This window comes from Lutra lutra, chromosome 2, assembly GCF_902655055.1.
Source record: "Lutra lutra chromosome 2, mLutLut1.2, whole genome shotgun sequence".
NCBI classification, from domain to species: Eukaryota; Metazoa; Chordata; class Mammalia; order Carnivora; family Mustelidae; genus Lutra; species Lutra lutra.
The window spans coordinates 143,815,290-143,841,644 of NC_062279.1; the positions used below are offsets into that span (position 1 = coordinate 143,815,290).

Below are 26,355 nucleotides of genomic sequence, written 5' to 3' on the forward strand. Positions count from 1 at the left end.
CGCTCCTGCTGCTTTGCTCCCCTGTGCCTGCCCCACTGTTAACGTCGTTCCTTGTTCCTTCCGCACAGTGTCGGAGCCGCAGGCCGCTCACAGCCCCCTGGAGAAGCCGCCGAGCACCTCGATCCTGTGTAACACCTGCGGGAATGTGTGCAAGGGGGAGGTGCTGCGGGTGCAGAACAAGTATTTCCACATCGAGTGCTTCGTGTGCAAAGGTGAGCTTCTCGGGCCTCTGCTCTTTTTCCTTGCTGGGGGCGGGGGCAGGGAAAGATCTGGAAGCTTCCAGAGAGAGCTTCACAGAGGAGGTGGTGTTTGGGATCTAACTTGGAGTAAGGAGGACTCCGGTGATCGGAGGGTTCCAGGCCAGTCCAGGTGGCAGGGGCAGATGGGTGTGACCACAGAGTGCTGTTGGGGGGAGGGGCGACACTAGGGGCCCAGCCTCCTCCTCCCTGTGCCAGCGGCCCTAGGAGTGATGTGCAACAGCTAGGTGAGGGGGCAGCTGGGGCCTGGAGATGGGGGAGTCTGTCCCCAGCTGGATGCCAGGCCTGGGTGTGGCCCCAGCTGACTCCCTTGGAGACTTCTGTGGAGCCATCTCCTGGGTGTGGGGGTGCGAGGCCACGGGTGAGCCCCCCGCCCCAGAGGAGCTCTGCCCCATCGCCATACCATGGCTTCAGGCCCTCTGCGAGGACTTCGTGTTGAGTCCTATTGTTTGGAAAGAACACTTGAGAACCACTGGCCGGGCTCTTCTGCTGTGAGGGGGGACACCCCAGAAATGGCTCTCAAGTCCCCTGCCATTGGAGAGGGGCAGAGTGCCATGGGAGACATGGGGGCCTGTGGGGGCCACTGACCCAGGGGAGAACTGAATGTCCCCGGTGCCCCCCAGCCAGGGACCTCTGGGGTGGCACTATCTCTGGCAGAGGATGGGAGTGCCCTGAGACCCTCAGTCTGAGGGCCACCCTGCCCCTGCCCTTCAGAGGGGCACACCTAAAGGTGCCTGTTTTCTGGGAAAGGATGGAGCAGCCCCAGGTGAGGGTGTGAGACTAGCAATCACTTAGTGTCCTGTGAACAATGCCTTTGCCCTTGAGGCTGCCCCCTGCACTGTGCTCTGTGCCCCCCTACCCTGATCAGTGCCCCACCCCCCCATGACCAGTGCCCTACCCCCCCGTTGTGGTCAGTGCCCCACCCCCACCGTGGTCAGTGCCCCATCCCCCCGCCATGGCCAGTGCCCTCTCCCTGCCTGAAGCATCTCTCCCTTTTCATCAGAGCTCCCAGACTATTATGGGATTTGTCTGGTTTAATTTTCTGTACTCTCCAAAAGACAAATTTGCTGTGTCTGGAAAGCAAAATCCATTAAAATGCTCTTTTTAAAAGGTTATTTCAAAAGGCACAGGGGAAGCAGCCACCGTGTTTAAAAGGATTGTCTGTAAGCGCAGACCTTAGGAATGCAAGAGAAGGCATGAGACTCCAGAATCGAGTCCTGGTTTGACCCACAAGGTTTGAGGGGAGGTGGGGACTGCCCCAGGAGTCCTCCCCACCTCCCACAGCGTCATCTGGGCCAGATCACTTTGTCCTCCAACCTTTAGCTCCTGAGCAGCTGCGGGAATAGCTGTGCTCCCTCCCTCGTGGTAGGTGGTGGGCGGGACCTACGGCTGCTGGGACTGGCCCCGTGACAGCGGCTGCCCCGCTCCATGGTTCCTGCAGTAGTGGCTTTGGTGGCAGGACCTGTGGGCATGTGGGCCCCCTTCCAAGGCCAGTTGTACAGCCTCACCCCATGTTTGCCAGCTGTGCCCATGGCCATGGGGATCAGAGCTGCCCCTGATTCACTGGCTGAGAAATGACATTTCTAGATTACCTGCTAGCTGGGAAAAGCCTTGTTTGTTGAAGCATGACAATCCCACAGTCTCGGACTGGTCTTTTATCCAGGTTTTCATGAAAACGCAAAGCCTAGGAATCACTGAGGCTACTTTTGGAGGAATCAAAATGAATACCCAACTCACAGTGTCTTAAGCAACATGGATATTGATTGTCTTATCCTGAAGTCTGGAAGTGGCCCCTTTAACCCCTGAGAGTTGGTGAATGTAACAGCTCAACAAGGTCCTTAAAGACCAGGTTCTTTTTCTGCTTCCCCACCCTCACCATCCCCTCTCCCTCTCCCCCATCCTGTGCATGGCAACAGTGCCTCTCCTCACGGTCTCAGAGTGGCTGCTGTAGCTCCAAGCATCACATCCTCCTAGGGTAGCATCCAACAGGAGAAGGGGTTGGAGAGGGGGAGAGGCAAAGGGCTCTCTCCTCACATGATTCCCACTTTGACCAGGGAGAACCTTTTCCCCAAGGTCCCCTAAAGTCTTCAAATAGGATCCATTGGTTAGAACTGGGTCCCGGGCCCACCCACATCAGCACAGAGAACCAGAAAGGAGGGCAGTGACTCCCTGAGACCAGTCCTGTCTGTCCCCAGGTGGGCATGTTGCCAGGTAAACATGTTTAGCACAGCTTCTCACCAGAGGCCCCAGTGTAATGGGTTCTTACCACCTTGACACTTAATGGGTGGGCCCAGGTTACCTGGGAAAATCCATGAAATGGTTGTGTAATTATACTCTCCTTCATGGATGCTCCAGCCTTGGGCTTTGATGCCTGGAGATCTGGATACAAATCTCACCCCTGTCACCACTGCTCATGTGGGTCTCAGACATGTTTCCTAACCTTGGGGTTTATGCAACAATGATCTCTTGGGCACCTACTGCATGCACGCCATGTTCTGGGTGCGTGAGAGGCATTCATGAGCAAAATGGCTCTGTTTGTCCTTGTGGAGATCATGTCCTAGTGTGGGGGACAGACCATAAAACACTGGATAGGATAGATACATTTTGTTTAGGTGCCCTACAGGGAACGTGGAAGAGGGGCTCAGGAAAGGCAGGCATGGGAATGAGGGAGGAGTTGCTATTTTCAACTCGGTAATCAGGGTGGGCCTCACGGAGGAGGTGAACTGAGTGAAGACTTGAGGGATATTGGGGAAGAGCCTTGCAGACAGAGGGAGCATCCTGGTGGACTCAGGGACAGGCCGGAGCAGAATGAGCAATGGGGAGGGGGGTTCTTGTGAGACCCCTGGCTCTGACACCCGGGGACGACGGACAGAGGAGGGCTCTGATCCACCTTTGTTTCCAGAGATTGCTTTGGGGGTGCCGTGTGGACATGCAGTGGGCGTGCAGGGAAGGGCCTGGGGGCCAGAGCCCATCGTGTCCACCCTGCGAGGACATGTGATTCTGGCTGGGAGTGGAAATCCAGTCAGCTCTATTCTCATGCTGCAAAACCGAATAGAAATGTGCCAAACATGGTGCAAAAGTGCCTGCATTTTCTCCTTTTGGGGCCTTCCCGGAATATTTATGAGAAACCAGCCAAGGGCTTCCAGAACCGAAGGAAAGCTTCAGATACATGGGTGCCGTCCGCCTGCCCAGGGCACGTTCCTTCCACACAGTCACACCCACGCAGGTGCTCAAGGATCCATGGACCACGCGGCAGGATGAGACTGGCAACAGGGGACTGTTGGTACAGATGGAGGGTCCCGGGGGGCAGAGATCGGGCAAGCCCTGGCTGGCCGTGGCCATGAGCCCCGGGGTTGGCTCATTCTGATCAGGCCGTGGGGTCACCTCCAGCTGCTCCCTCTTCTATCCCCCAGCACAGAGAGGTGTAGGGGATAGTGGGTCACATCCCTCCAGGGCCACCCAAGGGGATCCCTGTCAGGTTCAGTGTGCAGCCTCCCTCGTCCTCTCCTCTGTGAGTCTCTTTACCTGGATGTCATGTCATAGCCCTGTTTCTGTGCCCACGATCCCATCCTGTAAGGGCTTCAACGTCAAGTTGCTCACACCCAGTGTGGGTGTGCCAGGATGTGTAATGCAGCAACAACAACTCTTTGGGGGTTCCTGGTCATTTCCTGGGGCTAAAGTCCCCAAAAGGAGGTTGATGGTCAGAGGGTAGGAGTGGTTTCCGTGTTCTTTAGAGTCAGCGCCAAACAGTGTTCCAGAAAGTGTCTCCCCACCACTGCCCGCGCTCCTGAGCATTTCTTGTAAATGACCACAGGGAAGTGGGGGGGACCGGCACTCGGGGTCACCCACAGCTGCTCCGCGCCCCTGTATCGGTGTTGGCTAATTCGACAGGGAAGATAGATGTCATGACTGCCCTGATGAGAAATTTTTAGATTCCTAATTAATCTGGAGTTTCGATTTTGAGCGGGCAGAGGTCGGGGTTTTGACTATGACCTGATGAGCTTGGGGCAGCTGCAGGCCGGCCAGGAGCAGGGCTGACCAGCAGGGACAGGCGAGCCAGGAAAGCGGCTGCATTGACTCTTCCAGGGTCTGCAATGCTGACTCATGGGGTCTCAGCAGGGCACTACGTGCCTGGGCACATTTTCATCCAGGGTATGCCAGCATATGCTTGCAAAGATCAGGAAGACAGCCAGACGCCAAAGTCTGGGTACCCTTGGGCCCTCCTGGTGCTCCATGGCTATCTTTTCACAGAAAAAGATGCCTAGCAGGACCCCGGTGGGCTGTTCTTCCCGAGTCGGGGTACCCCTGCTGGGCGTGCACCCTGATACAAGACGACACCAAAGGTTTACACTCTCCTGCTGGGTGTGGGGAGTTCAGGTCTGGCCACGGCCTCAGCCTCCAGGGATGAGCGACATGGGTGCATCCACAGCCTTGATGGGGCCCTGCGTAACTCGGGGTTCAGAGGATGCTTTTCTGTGCAGCTATTTTTACTTTGGAAGTGGGCTGGGTTCCAAAGGAAGCTGCAGAGGCCCAGAGAGGTTCAGGAGCTTGCCCGGGGCGCACAGCCAAGTGCACAGGTGACTCCGGGATCCAGAGCCAGGCCGCTCCAGCCTCTGGGCTCTCGGTTGTCTGCAGAGCTAACATCTCCTCCGAACACCGCTCCAGTGTCTGGAACAGGGAGAAGCATGTGCCACCCCGTGGCCCTGGCAAGGGGACAAGGGGACCCCGGAGAGGCCCACTGCCTCCCCTAGTGTGGGGGATGGGCCAAGCTGGGGGTGCACCCCTCTCTGCAGGGACGCCTAGGCCCCCAGGTGGCAGGTGAAAGGACAGGTGGTGGGCAGGGAGTAGTGAGGCATGAGCTGAGGGGGGCCCCCTGCTGATCAGGCCGAGCAGACCGGGCCCTGGGGTACCCCGACTCCCTGGAGCTTCCATCTCCAGACTCCAACCTTCCAGAGCTGCGCTTCTGAAACCTGCCTGAGAAGGCTCAGGGCTGGGGCTGGGGCTGGGGCTGCCGGGCTGCCCTCACCTCCTGGCCTCCTGGCCCTAAGCCAGGGAACGGTTGCCTGTTCCGGGCTCCCTTGACCAGACACTGGGAGCTCCCCTCTGTCACTCCCGCCCTTTGTGATGCATGAAGGCTTTCCTTTGTGTCTCAACTGACCTGCCAACATGTATAACGTCTGTGTTATTTTGATAGCTTTCTGCTAATCTTTGGAGAAAAAAATAACCCAATCCAGATAACTTATTAAATATTTAGAGCCTTGTGACCACAAGAAATTCCAAATAAACCAGTGTCCACGTTGATGCTGGAATATTTTGTTGTAGAGAGCACAATGTGGCACTTCCACCCTTCTTATTAGTTTTTTTTTTTTTCATTATTATTAGTTTCAGGAGTAGGGGTCAGCGATTCATCAGTCTAATATCACACCCAGTGCTCATTACGCCAAGTGCCCTCTTTACTGCCCATCCCCCACCCCCTTCCCCTCCAGCAGCCCTCAGTTTGTTTCCTAATGATTAAGAGTCTCCTAGGGTTTGTCTTCCTCTCTAATTTTATCTTGTTCTATTTATCCCTCTCTTCCCCTATGATCCTGTTTTGTTTCTTAAGTTCCACCTATGAGTGAGGTCCTATGACAATTGTCTTTCTCTGATTGACTTATTTCATTTAGCTTAATACCCTCTACTTGCATCCATGTCGTTGCAAATGGCAAGATTTCATCCTTTCGATGGCTGTGTAATATTCCATTTTATATATACACCACATCTTCTTCATCTATTCCTCTGTCGATGGCCATCTGGGTTTGGCGACTGTGGACACTGCTGCTATGAGCGTCGGGGGCCTTATGTCCATGCACCGTTCTTTAGGGAAATTGAGCGGACATGGGTTTCCAGGCAGAAATGGGACAAGGTGAAGTTTCTGCTTTTACCGAGAGTCGGCTATGGGTTTTGCAAGGAGGTGTTGGTGGTCTTTCTTTGGCATCTACCCTTCACTCGATGTGCCCAAAAGGATGACATGAGTTAAATGTCAAGATGCTGATCCTTAGAATTTACCAGAAATAGCATCCTTTGCAATCAGCTGATGTGTCGATGAAGCATTTTCATTGTTGATTCAAAAACATGGTGAAGGAAGAAGGAAAGGAGACAGGAAGGAAGGAAAGACATGGTTTTTAGGATGCTGCCTGGCAGCTAGGACCCACAAGGACCCCAGGCTGACCCGGCTGGCAGGGCCGGGGTGCAGGGTGGGTAGAGGCGGCTCCCTCTGAAACCATGTGTGTCTCCCACGTGCCCCTGGGCTGGAGGGTGTGTGTGTGGGGGGTGGATGCATGGGTGTCCCACACTCAGACTGGCAGGCTGTCCAGAGAAAGTCGCCCCATTCCCCACCTGGAGAAGTGCCCAGAAAGGATTCGTGTTCCAGTGTTCACTGTCTCCCTCCCTCCTGTGGGAGGTCTGGCCTTGTCTGCACTGTGGGAGACAGACATTGGGACGCGGAAATAGGCAGAGTTGGGGAGGGGTTAACAGGATTTCTCTGCCGCCCAGGGGCAACCATGGGATGCACCTGTCCTCCACCACACGGGATTGGGATCTCCTCATCCAGAACAGAACACCTTCCTGCTTCATTGTATTTCCTGCTGGAAACAGCCCCATTGAAGTCATGGAGGGGCTCGCGGGCATCCACACACCACCCCTGCTGGGCTCGCAGGCGCTGGCCCCTTTGCATAGCCTCCTCCTTGTCCCGGATCGGTGCTACTTTCCTGGAAGCTTCCCCAAGAAAGTCCACTCAGCACCAGGCTGGGGGGCCAGAGCCATTGTCTGTTCCTGGAACCCGGCCCCCCAGGGGTTCGATGAGTCACCCCAGATTTGCCCTGGGGCCTGTATCAAGGGGGAGCTGTGTGTGGCGGGACCTGGTGGACAGTCAGTAGCCCGCCAACACTGTGTGTCCCTCCCACCCCTCCAGCATGCGGCTGTGACCTGGCCGAGGGTGGCTTCTTCGTGCGGCAGGGAGAGTACATCTGCACGCGGGACTACCAGCGTCTATACGGGACCCGCTGCTTCAGCTGCGACCAGTTCATCGAGGGCGAGGTGGTGTCAGCCCTGGGCAAGACCTACCACCCTGACTGCTTCGTGTGCGCCACATGCCGGTGAGTCGGGACTGCTGGGCTGCTGGCGCCACTCCTCCTCCCCTCTCCCTCCTGCCTCCTCCATCCACCTCCCTCCTTCCCTCCTCCCTCTGTCCTCCTCCCTCCTCTCCCCTTCCCTCCTCTTTCCTCCCTCCGTTCTTTGTCCTCCTTCCTCCCTCCAACCACCTTCCCTCACCCTCCTCCCTCCTTCCTTCCCTCCTGTTCCCCTCTCCCTCCTCCCTCTGTCCTCCTCCCTCCTTCTCTCCTCTCTCCATCCTCCTCCCTCCCTCCATTCTCATCCCCTTTCCCTCCTCACTCCTCCTCCTTCCCTCCCTCTGTCCTCCTGCCTCCTCTCTCCTTCTCTCCCTCCATTTTCCCTCCTTCCCCCCTCTCTCCATTCTCCTCCCTCCCTTCTCCTCCCTCTGTTCTTCTGCCTCCTCTCTCCCTTCTCCCCCTCCTCCCCCCATCCTCCTGCCTCCTCCCTCCTCACTCCATCTTCCTCCTTCCTTCCCTCCTTCCCTCCTTCCATCTCTCCTCCCTCCTGCTGGGCCACAGCTGGGAGGGGAGGCAGGGCACAACTCCGGGGTGGCAGGTGGACACAGGATGGCTATACACCAAGACATACCTTTGTCCAACCCCAGAACGTGCAGGCCTCCACCCTTTGCCTGAAGGGAAGGACCAGGCCCTCCTTCCTGGGAGTGGTGGTGGTGGTGGCACAGAGGCAGGTTCGGAGGCTGCCAATGTGGGGCCTCCTTGGGCTTCTGGGAAGGAGCTCCCTCCCCAGTCTCCTTGGCCCCCTTGCTAGCTCCTCTCCTCCCAGCATCCTCCATGTGTTTCTTCTCTCACATTGGTGCCTGTGGGGTCCACACTTCACCTGATCCTTGCCCACCCACCACCACCCCTCAGCTGCTCCCAGGTCCTTGATCTGTGGGTGGCCCCTCACCCACCCACTGGGTGCATGGCCCCTAAGCATGGGTATCTTCCAGATTTGGGGAAGGGTCCCTCTCTTTTTAGAATCTTCCCAGCCACCACCCCTATGCAGGTCTTAAAGTGTGCCTACTTGGGGTCCTGCCACGACCTCTGCCCTGGGGTCCCTACCTCCCCTCTCTTTGTCTCTCCTCCCTACTGCCCCCTAGAATCCATGATTAAGGCCCAAAGCAGGGAGGAGGTGGAGGGTTGCTGCAGTTAGAAAGAGCCTGACCCTCCCAGCAGGGCCTCAGCCAGCTCCCTGCTCCACCCTGCACCTCTGGGGACTTAGGAGAGAGCCCAGAAGCAGCTTTCCCATGTGAGCAAACCTCCTGCACCCCACTCCCTGCCCTAGACACACTGCTCCCAGGAAGAAATTCTATGTTGAAGATGCAAAGATTAAAAAGAACCCCGAGTTTATCTTCTGCTCTGTTTTCTCAGTCTCACCACACCCAGTTTCAAGGGGGACTTTTTGAGTGTTGTTGCCAAAGCTGTTGTTTGTGGTTAGGGCTTGTGTGCTGGGTAGAAGTGGATGTTTTCATCAGAGGGATGCAGAGAGGAGGGAACAATGACAGGGAATATCTCTAATGAGAGTCACTGTGCTGTTGCAGCATGTGTGGGTCTCAGAGTTCCCACAAGGACAATCCAATGTTTGATTGCTGTGCACACAGCTTAGAGACAAGGGGACATAATCAGAATAAGTTTGAAAGATCACTTCTGGATAATCTTACATTTTTAAAATAACAACAGAGAGCTCTGTCACACTGGAGTAACTGGGCCAGACTTACACCCTCTGTACACAATTGCAATACTCTACATGAATTAATTGTTTGGGGGCATTGGGGCACAGTCTGCATGGGACAAAGAGCAGGACCACAAAGACAATGGACCCTGCAACCACCCAGCTTTTTGCCTGGTGACAGTTCCTGGAGTGGCACTACCAGGAAAGGAGGCTGGGTCAGGAGACAGTGATAAGAGCAGCAGGGGCTGTGTGCCAGGGGGAGGGAGCCACACAGAGCAAGTGCAGAAAGCAACATAGGGGCACCTTTGAGACATCACTGAACACAAAGCCATGTAGGCATAGAGGACATTTCACAAGGTGGACAAAGAATGGCCAGATTGCTGTAAGCTGAATGGTTCCCAGGGCTGGGAGACATTCAAGATGTGACCCAGGTATGCAGTGGGGATGCTAAGTTGTGCATTATTAGTGGGAGTAAAATAGCCCAAGAGCAAAGGCTACAAGCACCTACTGAAATGAAGGACAGAATAAACCCCCAAAGGTTTGCACTGATCTGCAAACAGGCTAACTGCCTTCCACCACTCTTCATAGGAAGATGGAAAATCCAGCCCTGAGCAACATAGCATTGGCAGCACCCAACGTCCACTCAGGTCTTATTAGCCATAGAAGCTGGGCATTGAGACCCAAAGCCAGAAGAAAAAACCCAATAGCTGTGGGATCCAGAAATGAGAAGGATGTGAAACCAGCAGATGGTGGCTTTGAAACAGTATTGAAAATATGCTTAGGTATTTAAAGGAGAATGTGATGTAAGAGAAGTCATATGGAAGGAATAAAAAGAAGCCAAGTGGAAATTCTGAAAATGAAAAAGGCAATTTCTGAGATGACAGATCCCTTCAAAGGAATTAGCAATAGATTAGGTATTGAGGAGGAAAGGCTTGGTGAACCTGAAGACATAAGAACAGAAACTATACAGACTAAAGCAAAGAGACAGAAAAGACTGGAACACATGAAGAAAGATTCAGGGATCTGTGTATAAAGAATCTTTCTGCCCATCTGGGCTGAGAGGGGGAAACCCTGGAGGTGGGGGAAGACCAAATAATTGAAGAGATAATGGTTGAAAATTTTCCAATCTTGAAAACTATAAGCCCATGCATGGATCCAGGAATCTTGATAAACCCCAAGCAGAAAAAACATGACAGAAACATAATAAGTCCATCATAACCAAATTTTTGAAAAATAATAAGAAGAAATCTAACACGGAAGAGAAAAGACCCACATGATATAAAGTGGAATGAAAGAATGACTGCAGACTTTTTATCTAAACTATGCACCCCCAGGAGACAATGGAATAGCATCTTTAAAGAGTTATAAGGAAAAAAAAAAATCACACAATTTCCATACCATGGAAAAGAAAGAAAGAGAGAGAAAGAGAGAGAGAGAGAAAGGAATTAAGGAAGGAAGGGGGAAAAAGAAAGACTTTCAATAAATGAAGTCAAGACCACTAAAGAGTACGGAGTTGCCTTGTTAGGATGATGAAAAAGTCCTCAAACTGATCATGGAGACACATGCGTGAGTCTGAATACACTAGAAACTGTTGAATCACACACACTGAATGGTATGAACGTTATGTACAGGCACATTGAACTTTGCAGATACTGCATTTTTTACCAGCTGAAGGTTCATGGCCACCTTGCATCGACCAAGTGTGTCAGTGCCATTTTCTGACAGTATTTGCTCACTTCATGTCACTGTGTCACCTCTTGGTAACTCTCACAAAATGCCAAACTTTTGTATGATTATATTTTTCATGCTGGTCTGTGATCAGTGATTAAGACTTGCTGGAAGTTCAGATGACGGCTAGTGTATTTTTTCACAATAAAGTACTTTTTATTAAGATCTGTACTTTTGTTTTTAGACTTATTGCTTTTTTTTTTTTTTCACCTTTAATAGACTACAGTGTAAACATCACTTTTCTCTGCACTGGGAAATCAGAAGATACAATTGACTTGCCTTATTGCAATATTTGCTTTAATTGCAGTGGTCTGGAACTGAAACTGAAGTATCTCCAAGATGTATGTGATTAAAATAACATGAATAAATGTGTATGCCCTGTAAAAAAAGATGAAGGCAAAATAAAGACTTCTGTAGACACATAAAAGCTAAGAGAACTTGTTGCCAGCACACCTAAGTGACAGTAGAGTTAGAAGAAGAAAAATGATGTCAAAAGATGTTGGTAAAGTACAGAAGCAAGCCATCAACTGGTAGATAAAATATGTCTGATGAGGGACTGACATCCAAAATATATAAAGAATTTCTGTAAGTCATCAATAAGAAGATAAACAAAAACCTTATTAAAAATGGGCAGAAGAGTTTAACAGACACTCCACAGAAGAATCAATGCAAATAACCATAAGCACATGCAACAGAGTAGATTAAAATGGTGGAACACCATCATCTAGCCACCAGAATGGCTAAAGCTAAAAAGGTGGGCATTGACGAAGATATGAAGCTGAAGGAATGCTCATCTATTGCCAGGGTGACTGCAAAGTGGTACAACCTGTCTGGAAATCAGTTTGGCAGTTTGTTATAAACAGAGAGTTAGCCTGTGAACAAGTGATTCCACTCCTAGGTATGTCCTAAGAGAAGTGGAAGCACATGTCCACAGACAGACTTGTCACCAAATGTTCTTATCAGTTTTATTTGTAACAGCCCCAAACTGGAAAGAACCCAGATGCCTTTCAGCAATGAATGGAATCATGTTGTCCCTCATCTTGTCAGTGGAGCACCACTCCACAATGACAAGGGACAAGCTACAGATGTACACAGCCACGGGAGTGAATATCAGGGGCAGGGCGCTGAACCAGACATTGAAGCCTATGTACTGTGTGATTCCATGTGCCTGCAGTTGCAATTCTAGGAAAGACATTTCCAATCCACAGCAGCAGAATGCCCATGATGGTCGCCTGGGGCCATGGGTGGTGGTGGGGGTGACTATAGAGTCACAGGGGACTTTTTGCAGTGGACAGAATGTCCCATATCATGACCGAGGTGTTGATAACATGAATGGGTGCATTTGTCAAAGTGTATTTCAATAAAGTTGAACTAATAAAATAATAGCTATCATTTATTCAGCCCCACCTGGTCCTAGACATTATGCTAGAGCTTTCAATGCAGTTTGTCCAATGGATGGATGGATGGATGGATGGATGGATGGATGGAAGGGAAATGGACAGATAGATAGATGGATATGGAAGGATGGATGGATGGATGGATGGATGGATGATACATGGATGTGTGGATGGAAGGATAGATGGATGAAGGGAGGTAAGGAGAGTGGGAGGATTGAATAACAACCCCACGAGATAGTTATTTTAAGTCCCACTTTACAGGTGAGAAACAGGACTCAGACAGGGTAAGGAACTTACTCTTGGTTACACAGGCAGAGACCCTATCAGAGCACATGCTCAGTCTAGCCCAACACCCAACACCCGGCACTACCCAGCCAGCAGCAGCACTCTAGGAGAGAGCAGCAGGGCACAATGTTGATGGCAGGTGACAACAGCTGCAAAGGCTCTGGGCCCTGAGGAGCCAGGTCCTCGGGATCGTCTCCCAAGCCTAGGGAGGGGGATCAGCTCATCCTGTACGTGTCCTGGGTCCACAAGACCAGGAACTGGCCCCTGGGGCCCCAGAACACACCTGCTGGATGAACACCAGCCATGCAAGGCAAGGGCTAGGGTAGGCTCTGTTGCGGGGATGAACACTGCCGGCTTGGGACTGGCCTGGGGCTGGTGTGACTGGGCAGGCTGCATGGGAAGGAAGGCCAGGCAGGAGGGGGCTCTGAGTCAGGCCCCCTAGAGGCCTTCAGTCATTCACTCACTCACTCACTCACTCACTCACTCACTCATTCACTCATTAGCAAGTACCTACTGAGCACCCAGATGCTCCACGGAATTGTCCAGCCCCGAGAAGGCAGAGGGCAGACCCGAAGGTTTAACCCAAGCAAAGGGCATGTCCTGGTGCAGAGAATCTTGCAGGCTACTGCCCCAGAGCTCTTCTCTGGCCAGGCTCTGCTGGGGAAGGAAAGTGGCCCCAGGGCAGCCGGGAACTCAGTGGCAGCAGGTGGCCAGGATGGACACGGGCAGGACACCGAAATCGATCTTCCAGCCCTGCCTACAGGTGGCCTGTCTCTCCCTTGCTGGAGAGCAGCCACCTCTCAGGCACCAGGGGGGGACGTTCTTGGTGCAGGGATGCAAGGTGGCTCTCTGCTGCCTCTACCCAGCCTGCACCAGGGCTGGGACTCAGTCTGGATGTGGGATTTCAGCGATGCCCAAAAAAATCAGCAATCAAGGTACATGATATTTTAATGCGATATTTAAAAAAATTAAAAATTAATGCAAAAACATTCATGATAAGCAAAATGCTGAACTTAAATAGAAGGGAGAGAATATGTGATACCTTTGTGTCTACAAGGCCTGCTTGTACAAGGCACTGACTTCTTCGAGGTCCAAGTGGGTACATAAATCAGGGGGCTTTGGAGCCAGAACAGGTCCAGGTTTGACTCTGGTTCTGACATGCATCAGTTGTCTGTCCTTGGAAAAGTTAACTACCCTCTCTGAACTTCGGTTTTCTCACCTGCAGAGAAAAAAATGAAGGAAATTTCAGCTTGGACAAATGTCCTGGAGTTATTACATGAGGCACGCATGTGGGGTAGCTACTGTAATTCGTGGCACCTGGCACACAGTAGGTGCTCAATAAATGCTGGCAGGTGCCATTGTTGCTGAACTGATGTGAACAAAGCATCCTGGGTGGTTAGAGGAGGCAGGGGTGAATGGAGGAGGGGGTGGTTGAGGCTGCCTGGTCCGTTGCCATGTGCCAAGCACCAGGCTGGCCCTCGCGCTTCCTCACCCAGGGCCCCGCCACCCTGCCTGTTTGTGCAGAAGAGGACCAACCAAAGCTAGGGCATCGGGTATGAGCCGGGGCTCACACGGCAGGAACGCAGGGGTGCCTGGATGGGGAGGTCCTGTGTCCTCAGCCTGAGGTGCTGTCTCCATGAGGCCCCGGGCGGGTGGTGCTATATGGGGGGGAGTCTTGCCCCCCGCCCCCACCCAGGAGAAGAGCAGGAGGCAACCCTGGCTGGTCATGTGCTCTCTTGTTTCAGGTTGCCCTTTCCGCCGGGGGATCGAGTGACCTTCAACGGGAAGGAATGCATGTGTCAGAAGTGCTCCCTGCCCAAGACAGCAGGCAGCAGCGCGCACCTGTCCCAGGGCCTCTGGAGTAAGTGGGTGCAGAGGGGTTGGGGTGAAGGGAAAGTGGGAGGGACCTGACCACCTGGACCCGAAGCAGAAGCAGTGGGAGTGAACGGTGACTGTTGACAGACAGACACAGGGAGGGAACCAGGGACAGAATTCTCTGGGAGTCTGTGCCCTCCAGCCTGCCTCCTCCAGGAAGCCTCCTGGCTTCCTCTGGTTCTCCCCCGCACACACACACGTTCAGCTCCACAGGTAATTCTAGACCCTTCAGAAACCCTTTGGGGGAGTCATTGGGAGAACACTGAACTCTGGGCGCCTGAGGTCGAGAGTTCCTGGGTTTACTGCTCCATGCCCCAGGAGCAAGGCCCAGGCTTGTATGCCATGGGTATTCAATAGATGCTTGTTGGAAGCAGTAGCAGACTGTCCCAGAACAAATGTGGGCTGGAGTGTCCTTGAGGGTGCAAGGCAGTGCGAGAACAACGTGGGGCAGGCAGGAGCTGCCTTCCATGGCTTCCACAGCTCTTCTGGGCCAGATGGGGGATGTGGGGAAGGAAAAGGGGCCCAGTGCTCCAAGACCTGCTGCTGCCATGCTCCCCGGACAGGAAGGGAGTTTCAGCGCCCGCCCTATATGCCGTGGTCACAGTGGCGCCCCAGTGCTGGGCTCGAGTGCCTCTCAACAAAGGAGATTGCCCCTGCAGGCTTCCAGAAGCTCAGGGCTGACCTAGGGGTCTGGTAGTAGTGAAAGGAGGCAAAGCCTTCATCCCCTGGAGAGGCCAGCGAACAGCAGTTCCGGCTGGTGAGGCTGTGGATTTGGGGCTTGCTCGGAGAGTCCTCCGTTCAAAACTTTCTTGTGGAGGACAGGATTGCCTGAACTTCTGAGAATTTGCTTCACAATTGATACTGTTATAATGAAATCTGAAATAGTAATAAAAAAACTCAAATAAGCAAAATTGAAAAAGGGGGCGAGATTAGTTCAAACAGTTTGTCCAGAGCTCCCTGGCAGCCAGAGTAAAAAGGGAAATATGCCCAAACCCGGACTCAATGAGAATTTGGTGAGAGTTTTAAAAGGCTCTGCCCTTTCCAAATGTAAATTTCTTTTAAAATATCAAATTTACTTTCCAGAGAACAAATGCTCCCCTGACCCTCAGATGTTCTAATAATGTGACCTGTCCCCTCTTCCAGTTCGGTGAGACTCTTCAGCTTAGCACCTCCTTTGTGCCTAGAAAGTGTTAAACATTCATCACCAGCTCTTGGTTCCTGCGTGGACGTTTGCAAAATCTTCCGAGTTCCTGCTTCCTTTTGTGCCCAGAGCAGCCGTGCCATGCAGGAAGCCTCCTCTCCTTCTACAGGCGCAGAGGTGCCTGGAGTCTGGTGGGGAGGCGGGTGAGTGCCAGGCACCCAGCCCGGGAATGGTTCCCCTGAGGCTTGAGCCAAGGCCTTCAGACTCTGAAGCCTGGGAGCTCACCCTGCTGTGACAGATGCTTTTGAAGGAGGTGGCCTTGTTTCTGAAACTCGACACAAGCGTTCAGGTAGGTGGGCGTTGAAGAGAAGGCTCTATAGAACAGGGAGAAAATGGGAGGTGCCGTGGGCCACCCTCAGACCCTTGTGAGTGGACAAGGGGGGCTGCTGCATGGGGACAGGGAACAGAAGGAAACAGGAGAGATGGAAACCAGAGGGCAGACCCAGGCCAAGAGTCCCAAGCATGTCCCAGAGGCAGCGAGGAGCCATAGAGGGCTGTTGAGTGAGGGGTGCCGGGAGGAGCCTGAGCAGTGTGGTTTGCCTGCAGGTTGCGGGGCTGGGGGAGGTGCTGTGGCCCCCCGCAGTGGGGTGAAAGGGTGAAAGCTGCCTTTCCCCGGGGCAGCTATAGTGGTAGGAGTCCAGCTGGAGTCCTGGGCTCTGAGCATCCCTCGGAGTCCCTCTTCTGCTCTCTGGCCCTGAGTCTGTTGCTTAGAAACAGGATAAGCACTTGGCATTGGACGCCCACGCCATTCCATCCCTGGAGAAGCACACCCCTCCTTCTGAGGCTTGCACAAGAGCGGCTGCCCTGGGCCGCCTCCCCCACTGGAGGAGGGTCTCCTCCCCAGGAGGGCTTGTTGCTTCTCTTCCTCTGGGCTCCAGCTCTGAACAAGTTGCTGGTCTCACTGCCATAGGGCAGCCCTCCCAAGGGCCTGGCACCGTAATGTCAGGGACAGCTGTGGGCCTGGCTGCCCCAGGCAAACCCTCCCACTCACCCCTGCTTGCCCCGGGCAAGCTGTGTCCCCTCTCTGGGCCTTGGGACTGGGCACGGGATCAGAAGTATGTGGGGGCAAGGGTCTGGGGCAGGGTGGGCAGGCGGTGAGGCCTTGGGGGACCAGAGTGGGGAGCAGCTTTGTCTGAGCCAAGGGGCCCTGGGGCCTGTTCTTGGGCTTGGCCCCCCGTTCTGCACCCACCCTGGGTCCATGCTTCACCGGCTGGGGCTCAGCCCAACCAGGGCATTGATGGATTCACACCCAGAGCTGGGGTCATACTGGAGCTGGGGCCCCTGGAGGCCCCTCCAGAGTCAGGAGGAAGTGGGGCGAGGCCGAGGGTCCACAGCCCTTCCCTCTGAGACCATCTGGTCTGTGGCCCTTGGAGCTTCTGCATCTTCTTCCCTGAGAGAGGCTTCCCAACCCCCTGGCTGGCCCACTCCTGCCTGGGAGACGGGGCAGCGAGGCTGTGAGCTATATGCCTTGTGGGGTACCATGACTACTATTGGGATGCACCTGCCTTGTGGAGTGCTGCAGCCCCCAGCAGCCAACACCCACTCCTGGCCGCTTTCCAGCCACGCACCTCACGCCCTCGAGCAGCAGTCAGGGGTGGGTGTCGCCAGTTTAGCTCCAAGCCCCTGTGCGTGGGGTGCACTTGAACGCGCTTTCTCTCTCCCAGCAGCTGCTCCCACTTTCCCACTGTTTGGGGCTTTCAGAGAAATGACAGGTCCCGCTCATAACATGTCAGCATTTGCACGTTTTAGACCTCAGTAGGCTCCATGCCTTCTGAAGTCAAGCTCGGATTCAACTCGGAGCCCTTCCTGCTTCCCGACCCGGTTTGACCTGGAGGGCAGGAGCAACAGTGGGCCTGACCCTCTCAGTTCACAGCTGGGGCTCATTGCCGTTGCCCTGATGAGCTAGTCTAGGGTGTATGGGTGAGTGGGCGGCCTTCCCGGCAACCTCTGCCCTCAGCAGTGGGGACACACTCCCTCGAGGACATCCCCGCTGCTGATGACTCATCACCAGACCCTGTGCTGTCATTTGCAAAGCCCTGCAAAGCCACACTGAGCTCCAGTTGTGTTTGGAAAGTGAGGATTGCTGTTTCCATGACAACGGTCCTTCAAGCACGTTGCTCTATCTCGGAGGTCAGGGCTTGCGGTTCTGAGACTCTTCCTGAGGTCGCCGGGATGAGTGAAGGGCTGAGGCCGGTGTCCGGTCCGTGTCCCCCTACAGCCGCAGCTGGCACGCTGACCTAGAGCTCTGGGCCCTCCCCTGGGGCAGGAGGCAGAGTGTGCTGTCAGAGGCATCCTCAGATGGTGACCGCGGGACATCGGGCCACCGTTGTCTTCCCGTCGTGACAACAGCAGCACGAGTCCCAGCATTCGGCCCTGTGTGCATGGAGTTGGTTGTCAGACACCCCCGTGGGCCTAGAGCTGTTAGCTGTCCTCAGCCGTGTAACAAGTGTGCGAGCCTAGATCTTCACTACCCCCATAAAATGCATCCCCACTGTGCTGAGCACAGAGACTTGTATGACTTGCCCACGATCACACAGCTGGGGAGGGCATCCTGGCTCCAAGGGCCACATTTCTAACTGCTGCTCACCCTGCCGCCCCGCCACCCCAGGCGTGATGCGGGGTGGCGTGCTCCTTTGCTCTATGCGTTTCCGGAGAAGCACGCTAAGGCTCTGAGCTGGGTTTCTCCACTTGGGCGCTGCTGACTGGGCCCATATGATTCTCGCCGTGGGACTGTCCCTTCCGCTGGAGGACAGTGAGCAGCATCTCTGGCCTCAGCCTCCAGGTGCCTGGAGTTTGCCCCCTCCAGCTGAGGTCATCCAAAGTGTCTCCAGACATTTCCAAGGGTCCCCTGGGGAGCACAGTCATCCTCGGTTTCGGTTTCGAGGCAGTGACCTGGAGCTTATAGAGCAAGCCTGCGCTCAAAGCCAGGCTGCTCAAATCCACAACGGGCACGTTGCGAGGTGTGAGTTGCACGTTGCATTGTCCCTGTGCTGCTGGGGGATTGAGGGAGGGAGTGGGCTGGGGATGGGGTTTGAATGCCTCCTGAGCTTGAGAGGGGAGGACATTCTCTTGGTCCCCATTCATTCATTCACTCATTCACGAGTGTGTCCACTCGGCAAGGTTGAGCTGCCAGCCCATGCTGGGCCTCCAGGGTCCCCAGATGAACAAGCCGCTCTTGTCCCTCGTGGCCCTGGATCTCGGAGCTCGGGTCCAAGCGTCGGGTGTTGCACATGGATTTGAACAGTGTGGTAACTTAGGAAAGCCAGAGCTTGACCAACAGTTTTGTGGGCATCAAATATTTTCTCTTCTTAAAGCCAATGATACCCTGTCTGCTGAGGAGAAGGGCAGGAGCAGGGGTCCGAAGGGCATCTGTGGAGCCCCTGCTAGGCACCCTGCCCGCGTCCCGTCCCCTTCTGTCCTGGCAGGAGGCACCTCCTTGTGCAGGCGTGGTGAGTGTGGTCTTTGCCTTTTGTCATTTAATGGGACCGCTCCACCCCACCCGCAAGAAACCGGGGGCCCACAGAGGACAGAGCTGCTTGGCTCACTGTGACCCAAAGAGTGCTGGGGGGCCCTGGTGTGGCCGCCCACAGCTGGAAGGCCTGGATGCAGCTGGGCCAGATCAGGACCCAGAGGCCCTGGGACCCCGGAGCCATCGAGCAGGGACGGGCACACTGGGAGGGAGAGAGGAGGTGTGGGGATCCAGCCCAGGTGGGGACCGTGGGATGAGAAGCACGCATCACCCGAGGGCAGTTTGCCAAGGGAGGAATCCCCAAGGCTGCCCTCCTGGGGCCTGGCTCGGACTTGGGCTGACTAGGAGCAGGAACACGGGTGGGGGACTAGGCGGTCTTTCTGTGTCTGGGATGCGGCACAGATGGCCACGGAAGGAGGTCCAGACGGGTGGGCCGGGAGGGCTTCCTGGGAGGGGCATCCTGGCAGGGGAGCGCCCAGGGGAAGGAGTGGCAGGAGGCACAAACTCCTTGGGGCGGCACGTTGGCCAGGTCACTTAGGTTCACATTCTCCTTGTCAACCGAAGATGACAGATGGGCCCCCCCAGACCTGCTGCATCCCCTCCAAGCAGCCCCCACCCTGCAGTGCGCTATTGTTCGAGGGCACACCTGCTGTGGGGGGTGGGCACCCAGCCCCAGGCCATCCTGGCCTCTGTCAGCTCCCAGCCCAGGCTGCATGCAGTCAGCGCTCAATGCATGCAGGGGTGAACTTTGTGATTGGTTTTCTACATGTTCACACCGGCTGGAGGTCGCAGGGTTCTTCCAGCACACCCAGCTGGACTGTCCCCTCTGTCCCCTCTGTCCCCTCCCACAGGTTGGCTCTAGACACTTTTGACTCTGGTGATCCAGTGGTCTGGTCCCACACGCCTCTGGCCCATGGTGATGATGTCTGTGTCCTGTTCTTTTTTTCTTTCAGGTTGTGGAGGCTGCGGCACAGAAATAAAAAATGGCCAGTCCCTGGTGGCTTTGGAGAAACACTGGCATTTGGGCTGTTTTAAGTGTGAGACATGCGGGAAGCAGTTGGACGCAGAGTACATCAGCAAGTGAGTGGCGGGCTCCTCCCACGTCCCTCCTGTGGTCGCTCCTGTCCTGTCAGGCCCTACATATTTGTCCCCCTACCTGGCATCTTTCCTAGCAGCCTGGCTTCCTCAGTGTGGTCTGCAAAAACTTCAGCTCCGATTCTGTGGATCGAAACAGAGACCTTGCCCGCTCTCTGCCTTTGTAAATGCGTCCCCTTGCCTGGCCCCAGGGGTCACCCTCATGAAGCCCCTGGGTCACCTGTAGCTTGCACGGTGGAGGCCAGCTGACTCCAGCAGCGGGAGTGAGGGGAAGAGGGCTGAGCCACTGCAGCTGTCACAGAGCTGATGGAGAACTCAGCCCCAGCTCCAACTTCTGCAGTGCCTGGCCATCTGGCTGCTGCTCCTGGCCGACCCCATATTCCCAGACCCCAGACGTGTGGCCAGGATGCCGTGATGGGTTGGAGGGCACATCTTATCCAAAAGCTGTGCAGATGGAGCCTCTGGGAGATCTTAGCCCCGAGCAGAAGCAGCTGGTTTGCCAGGAAGGGGTGCATTTCAGCCCCTGGCATTGGGGACTATGTCAGGGAAGCCCCTCTGGCCCAGAGTTAGGGGGACAGCTGAAAGGTGCAGAGCAGGGTCCTTTCTGCGAGTTGGGGGGCTCTGTGGGCAGCTCATTTGGGAGAGCCTACAGGTTCTTGATGCCTGAGGGAGCAGAACTGGCCCAGGAACTGGCAGTGTGATAGACCCACACAGAATGAAACCTGTGTGTGTACGCACACACATGCACATGCATGCATGTACACACATTCACACACATGCATACATGCACACATGGGTGCATATACACATGCACACGCATGCACGGACATGCAGACATGCATTCACACACATGCGTGCACATGCACACATATGCACACACCCTCATGTACACATTCATCTCACATGCATGCACAAAGTGCGCATGCACACACATTCACACACACATGCACACATGCACACACATCCACACACACGCATGCACATATCCATGCACACATGTTCACACACATGCGCGGACACACATTCACACATGTGTATGCATGCACACACATCCACAGATGTATGCACATGCTCACGCATGCACACATGCATACATGCACACACATGTGTACACACATCAATGCACACACATTCACGCATGCACACATATGCCTCCACATATGCATGCACACACATTCATGCACACACACATACGCACACACGGGTGCATACACACATTCACAAATGCACGCACACATCCACACACAGGTACACATGCATGCACATATGCATGCACACGTGTACATTCACACACATCCACACATGCACACAGTCATACACACAGACACAGTACAGCATGAGTACATGTCACTGGGCATCCAGTCAGGTCACCGGTGTGCCCCCTCCATCTGGCTGCTCTTGTACCCTCCCTGTACACGAGGCCACTCATGGGGGAAACGGGGTGACGGTATTGGGGGGTCTCTCTGTCTGCTGTCCTACAACCCCGGGTGAGTCCATACTCATCTCAAAACAAAACATTCTCAGTTAGAGTCCCCAAGCCAAGATGAGCCTCTGTCCGGGCTGGATCAGGCGGGGGAAGGTGCTGGCCTCTCCTCTGTCGTAATGAAGGAAAGGAGGGGAGTGATTCCCATGAAGGCAGCCCCAGGAGGCAGAGCACTTTAAAATAAAATAAAATAAACGTGCCCAGCCCCCAGGGTGCTCGCTACTGAGGTAGCTCACCCACACGGCTTGCCTGTCACTCAGCAGCCTCCAGAGCGGTCCTGGAATTGACAGGGAGGTACGTTGGTGTTGCTATGGAGATGTTATCTTTGAGCCTTTTGGGTTTGGGGCACACACCTCTGTTATGGTGGGGATAACAGAGGCCCTGAGGTCAGTGGCATTTGAAAGGAGATCCCGAGGGCTCAATTTATCTCTTCCTCTCCTGGAAGGAAGGGCTTCCTCCTCTCTGGTCAGAGACTTACCCTGCAGCCACCGCAGCCCCAGGGCCTTATAAACCCCCACTGCCCTTCCTCCACAGGCCACCTCCTCCAGGAAGCCTTCCTGTCCTATGTCCTACAGAATGTCCAGAGGGGGTCTTAGCTCTGGTTTCCCAAAAGTCAAGAACTCTTACCTTGTGTTGGCAGCTGCGTAAAAATAAAAAACCCAAGCTGGAGTAACGGGGCAACTTCCTCTGTTCGGGGGAGGGGAGATGTGTGCAGGCAGCAGGTGCCCCTGTCTGCCAGTGACCTCCACACCCAACTCCTGCTGAGCCGGGCCCAGCCTGGCCGGGGGTGGGGAGGTAGGCCTGGTTAATAATGACAGTGGCCTTGGCCACCAACTGGTGGTGCCTGCCGTGTACTAGGCGCTGGCCACACCTTCTCGTCTTTAGAACTTACTGTTATTTCTCCCATTTTATGGTTGGGGAAGATGAGGCTCAGAGAGGTTACGTGACTTGCCCAGGGCACAGAGCAGGGACGTGGTCCTGTGTGAGCCTGTTCACGTCGCCGCTGCCCACCAACACCTCCCGCATGGAGCACAGCCACCAAGCCAGGAACCTTGGCCCCATCTCCAGGCCTCCCCTTGGCTGCCACAAAGCCTCCTGCCATTTCCTGTCTTAATAATTAATTCCAGTCACTTTCAAATCAGCTCCCGCCATATGCTGTGCCTGGTCGTGTGCCCGACTACCTTCCCACCGGCAGCCCGGAAAACCAGCTGCCTCCCTCAGTGTGCCTTCAGGGGAGGCTCAGCATTGAAGTGAGTCGCCCCAGGCTGCCCAGATCCTCAGAGCAGCACCCAAAACCGTGTGTCACCTGTCACCACTTCCCCACGCCACAAACGTGGTGGGCACGCCATAAATACACGTGCAGAGTGGACAGGTCACCTGTGGCCCTCCTGACTCCTCGCACATGGCTGGACGCCTCTGCTGCTTCACCCAGGGGACAGAGAGGTGCTGTCCCACCTACCACCTATGCCATGTGACATTGCGTCCTCCTCAAACGTGGTCCCTGGCATGGGCACCTTGTCACACATGCTTAGTGGCTCATGATTTTGGAAGGCGCCCCAGACCCCCTTCGGAGGGAATCTCTTTACTCAGCATCCCCTGGAGAGTAAATAGGCCATTTCCCACCCATGTGCCCAACATGGCCCAGAGTGAACCGGAAGGAAGAGCCCCGTGGTTGGTGAGAAAGGGCCTATTTATGGTTTCCCAGATGCAGCCCTTATCCCCGCAGCTGAGCCTCTCAAGGCAGCCATCAGCCCTCATTTAGCCAACAGGGCCCCCGGGCGAGCCCCCTACGAACCCTGACGGCCTGTCTCATTGCAGGGACGGGCTGCCCTACTGCGAGGCTGACTACCACACCAAGTTTGGCATCCGCTGTGACGGCTGTGAGAAGTACATCACGGGGCATGTGCTGGAGGTGAGTGGGTCTCTGGGTGCCCTCTCCAAGGCACGCCCTGCTCCCCGGCCTCTCACGGTGTCTGCTGTTCATGTGTGTTTGTGCAAGAATTTGTGCCCCTGAGACTTTGCCTCCCCCATCCCCCCAGCTCTGCCAGGGGGCAGCTTCCTCAGCCTTACAAGGCCTGCTCCGTGACGGCCAGCTCCTCCAGGAAGCCTTCCCTGGATGCTGTCTCTCCCGTGCCCTCTGCAAGCGGATGGAGTTGGAGAGGTGGGGGGTTGAGAGCTTGGGTCCAGCCCTCCCATGTCTAGATGGGGGTCTGAGGCCTGGAGGAGTGGAAGTGAGCCCAGGAGGCAAGACCCTGTGCCCACAGGAGACCCTGAGTGGTCACCTGGCAGCCCCAGTCACACAGTGGTCATGGGGTAGGCAGGCTTTCCGGGAGATGCTGACAGATCATGTTTTGATCCTGGTGGGAGTTTCCAGGTTCTGTCTCTATGAAAAATACACGTAGCATGCACTTTGGCACAGTTGTTCAGTAAGATAAACCCCATGAGATGACCATACCCCACCCACCTGTTTGTCACACCCAGCCTGCCCCTCTCCCCATTCTTCAGCCCCCGTTGGCTCTGTGCTGGGGCCTGCCCATGTTCCCAGAGAAGGCACAGGTCACAGAGGACCTGAGGGAATGAGGAAGGTGCACTGAGCCCGCTGGGGGGCTAGGGACCCTTTCCCACCAGGTCACAGATGGGCCTCTGGGGGTGGGAGGATAGGTGGGGGGACGAGGCTGTCGGGCACCCACCGCCATCCCCGACAAAGACTTCTGAGCCTCAGAATGCCTGGGTCACACTGGCATTTTAAATAGTGTGGAGCTGCTGCTGAGGCTGGAGGCTGGGGACAGTGGGATGCGTGGGGTACCCCTTGAGAGTCCCCAAGGGTTCCTGCCCCGCCAGCCCCCACAGCTGGTGCCTGACACATATTCGACATCCCCAGTGCCACAGCGGAATTGCACACTGAGCGCTGAGCTGTTTGTCTCGAAATTACATTTGATGTCCCTCTGAGCCGCAGGGACAGACTTGTCATAGGGCCTCAACCCCCACCCACTTTCCCTCTCACTCCCTTCCGAGTGGGAAAGGGAAAGGGAAGGGGGTGTCAGACCCATCCACAGGGCAGGACCGCCTCTCCCCTCATTCCCAGGAAGGGAACCCCCTCAGGCCAGTGCATAGCGCGAGGGTCCTCAGGGTGGGTGTGACCACATGCTCCTGGACCGCGGAGAGTGTGCACAGCACACGTTGGGGGCAGATCACAGATAACGCGGGCACAGGTAGCTGTTTGGCTGGTTTCCTTCCAGTTTTTCCTGTCTCCATGTAATTCTGGTTGAGACCAAACTGTTGATACAACATTATATTCTGAGTCTGTCCAAGTTGCATCTCCTAAGCAGTAGGTCCCCACGTTTTTGTTTCTGGTGGGTTTTGGGTACCGTGGCCCTTTCTGTTAAACAGCTGCATGGGAACATAGCTCGTAGACCACACCATTCAGTGCATATCGCGCACCAGTGGTCGGTATCCACGTAGACGTGTGCTCGGCGAATCTCTGTTTGGGGGTGTTTCCATTACCTCAACAAGAACCCAATCCCCTGGCTGCCACTGCCCCAGCCCCGACCCCGACCCCGGCCCCATGGGTCTCCCTGCTGTCTCCATGGGCTTCCATCTTCTGCACGGGGCACGTGAACAGGGTCAGTGTGTGGGCCTCTGTGCCGGGCTAGCTCACAGGGTGGGGTGTCCAGGGCGCTCTGGGGGTCAGCGTGGGTCCATCTGGCATTAGATTCCATCACAGGACTATTCTAGAATGTAGTAAGCTGATTGTTTATCGTCGGACGTAGCCCAGCTCTCTAGTTTTTTACTACGATAAACAGCACAGCGACGAACATCTTTTTTTTTTTTTTTTGGCATTTCTAGTTTTTCTTAAGATTTCTTCATCGAAATGTGGACACTCAGTCAACAACTGGGACCCTCTGAAGAGTCTTGACAGTTAGGAAGTGCTTTCCAGAAAGATGACCCTAATTTCCACTCTTAGTGTCAGTGTGTGGTGCCCCCACTCCCCCAGTGGGAGTGTAGTCTTTAGGAATCCCTGTGTGTCTGCGGCTGGGTCTGCGGCTGGGAACTTCAGTCCTCACTTGCTTTGGTGACTTCCTTACATCCCTCGATGCGGGTCCTTCTACAGCCTGTCCCACCCCCAGACTACAGTGCCTGTGTTCTACACAGGGGTGGGGTCTTCACGGGGAAGAGTCCTCGTGGGTGGGGGTCTTCACAGGGGTGGGGTCTTCATGGTCTGCAGCTCCATCTGCCGGTACAGGTCACAAGATGGAGCTGTTGGCAAAGGGTTAGTGGGCATCTTGTACATATGGTCTTGGGTGGTGATGTAATATTTACACCCACATCCTCTGAATATGTGGACGGAAACTATGACCTTCTTACGGGACCCGTGGCCCTATACGTATTAGGGACACGGCCCCGTCTCTCCACTGCCAGTCGTTCAGACTGGCATTCCCTGCAAGGCTATTCCAGACCCTCTACTCTCTCCTGGGCTCCCCGCACACGTATGCTGGGCCATTGGCCTCCCCAAGCAGGTGGCAGAGCCAGACTTGAACTGTGGCTACCCGGGCTCCTGGCACCTGTGAGAGCACCTCCTGGCGTGCAGCCTCTCCCCGCGTGTAGACATCAGTTTGTGTGTTGTTTGAGCACTGTGCCACACTGTGCTACCTGACGGCAGAAAGTGGGGAGCATTTCAGGCTCAGGTGGGCTGAGCTGTTGCACTGCTGGTGTGTGGACCCAGCCTGGCCAGCTTCGGGGCACTT

At 55.0% G+C, this 26,355-nt stretch overlaps 1 protein-coding gene across 10 annotated transcripts in view; it reads left to right on the forward strand.

The window, feature by feature from the left end:
• The window catches only part of ABLIM2 (actin binding LIM protein family member 2), a 135,390-nt gene that overhangs the window by 36,362 nt on the left and 72,673 nt on the right, over positions 1–26,355 (forward strand). For all 10 annotated transcript variants that reach the window (XM_047718767.1, XM_047718764.1, XM_047718766.1 and 7 more), the window contains exons 2-6: positions 69–212; positions 7,207–7,390; positions 14,233–14,348; positions 19,986–20,112; positions 23,429–23,522. In XM_047718767.1, coding sequence (XP_047574723.1) covers positions 69–212; positions 7,207–7,390; positions 14,233–14,348; positions 19,986–20,112; positions 23,429–23,522 — 665 coding nt within the window. The remainder of the gene's footprint in view (positions 1–68; positions 213–7,206; positions 7,391–14,232; positions 14,349–19,985; positions 20,113–23,428; positions 23,523–26,355) is intronic.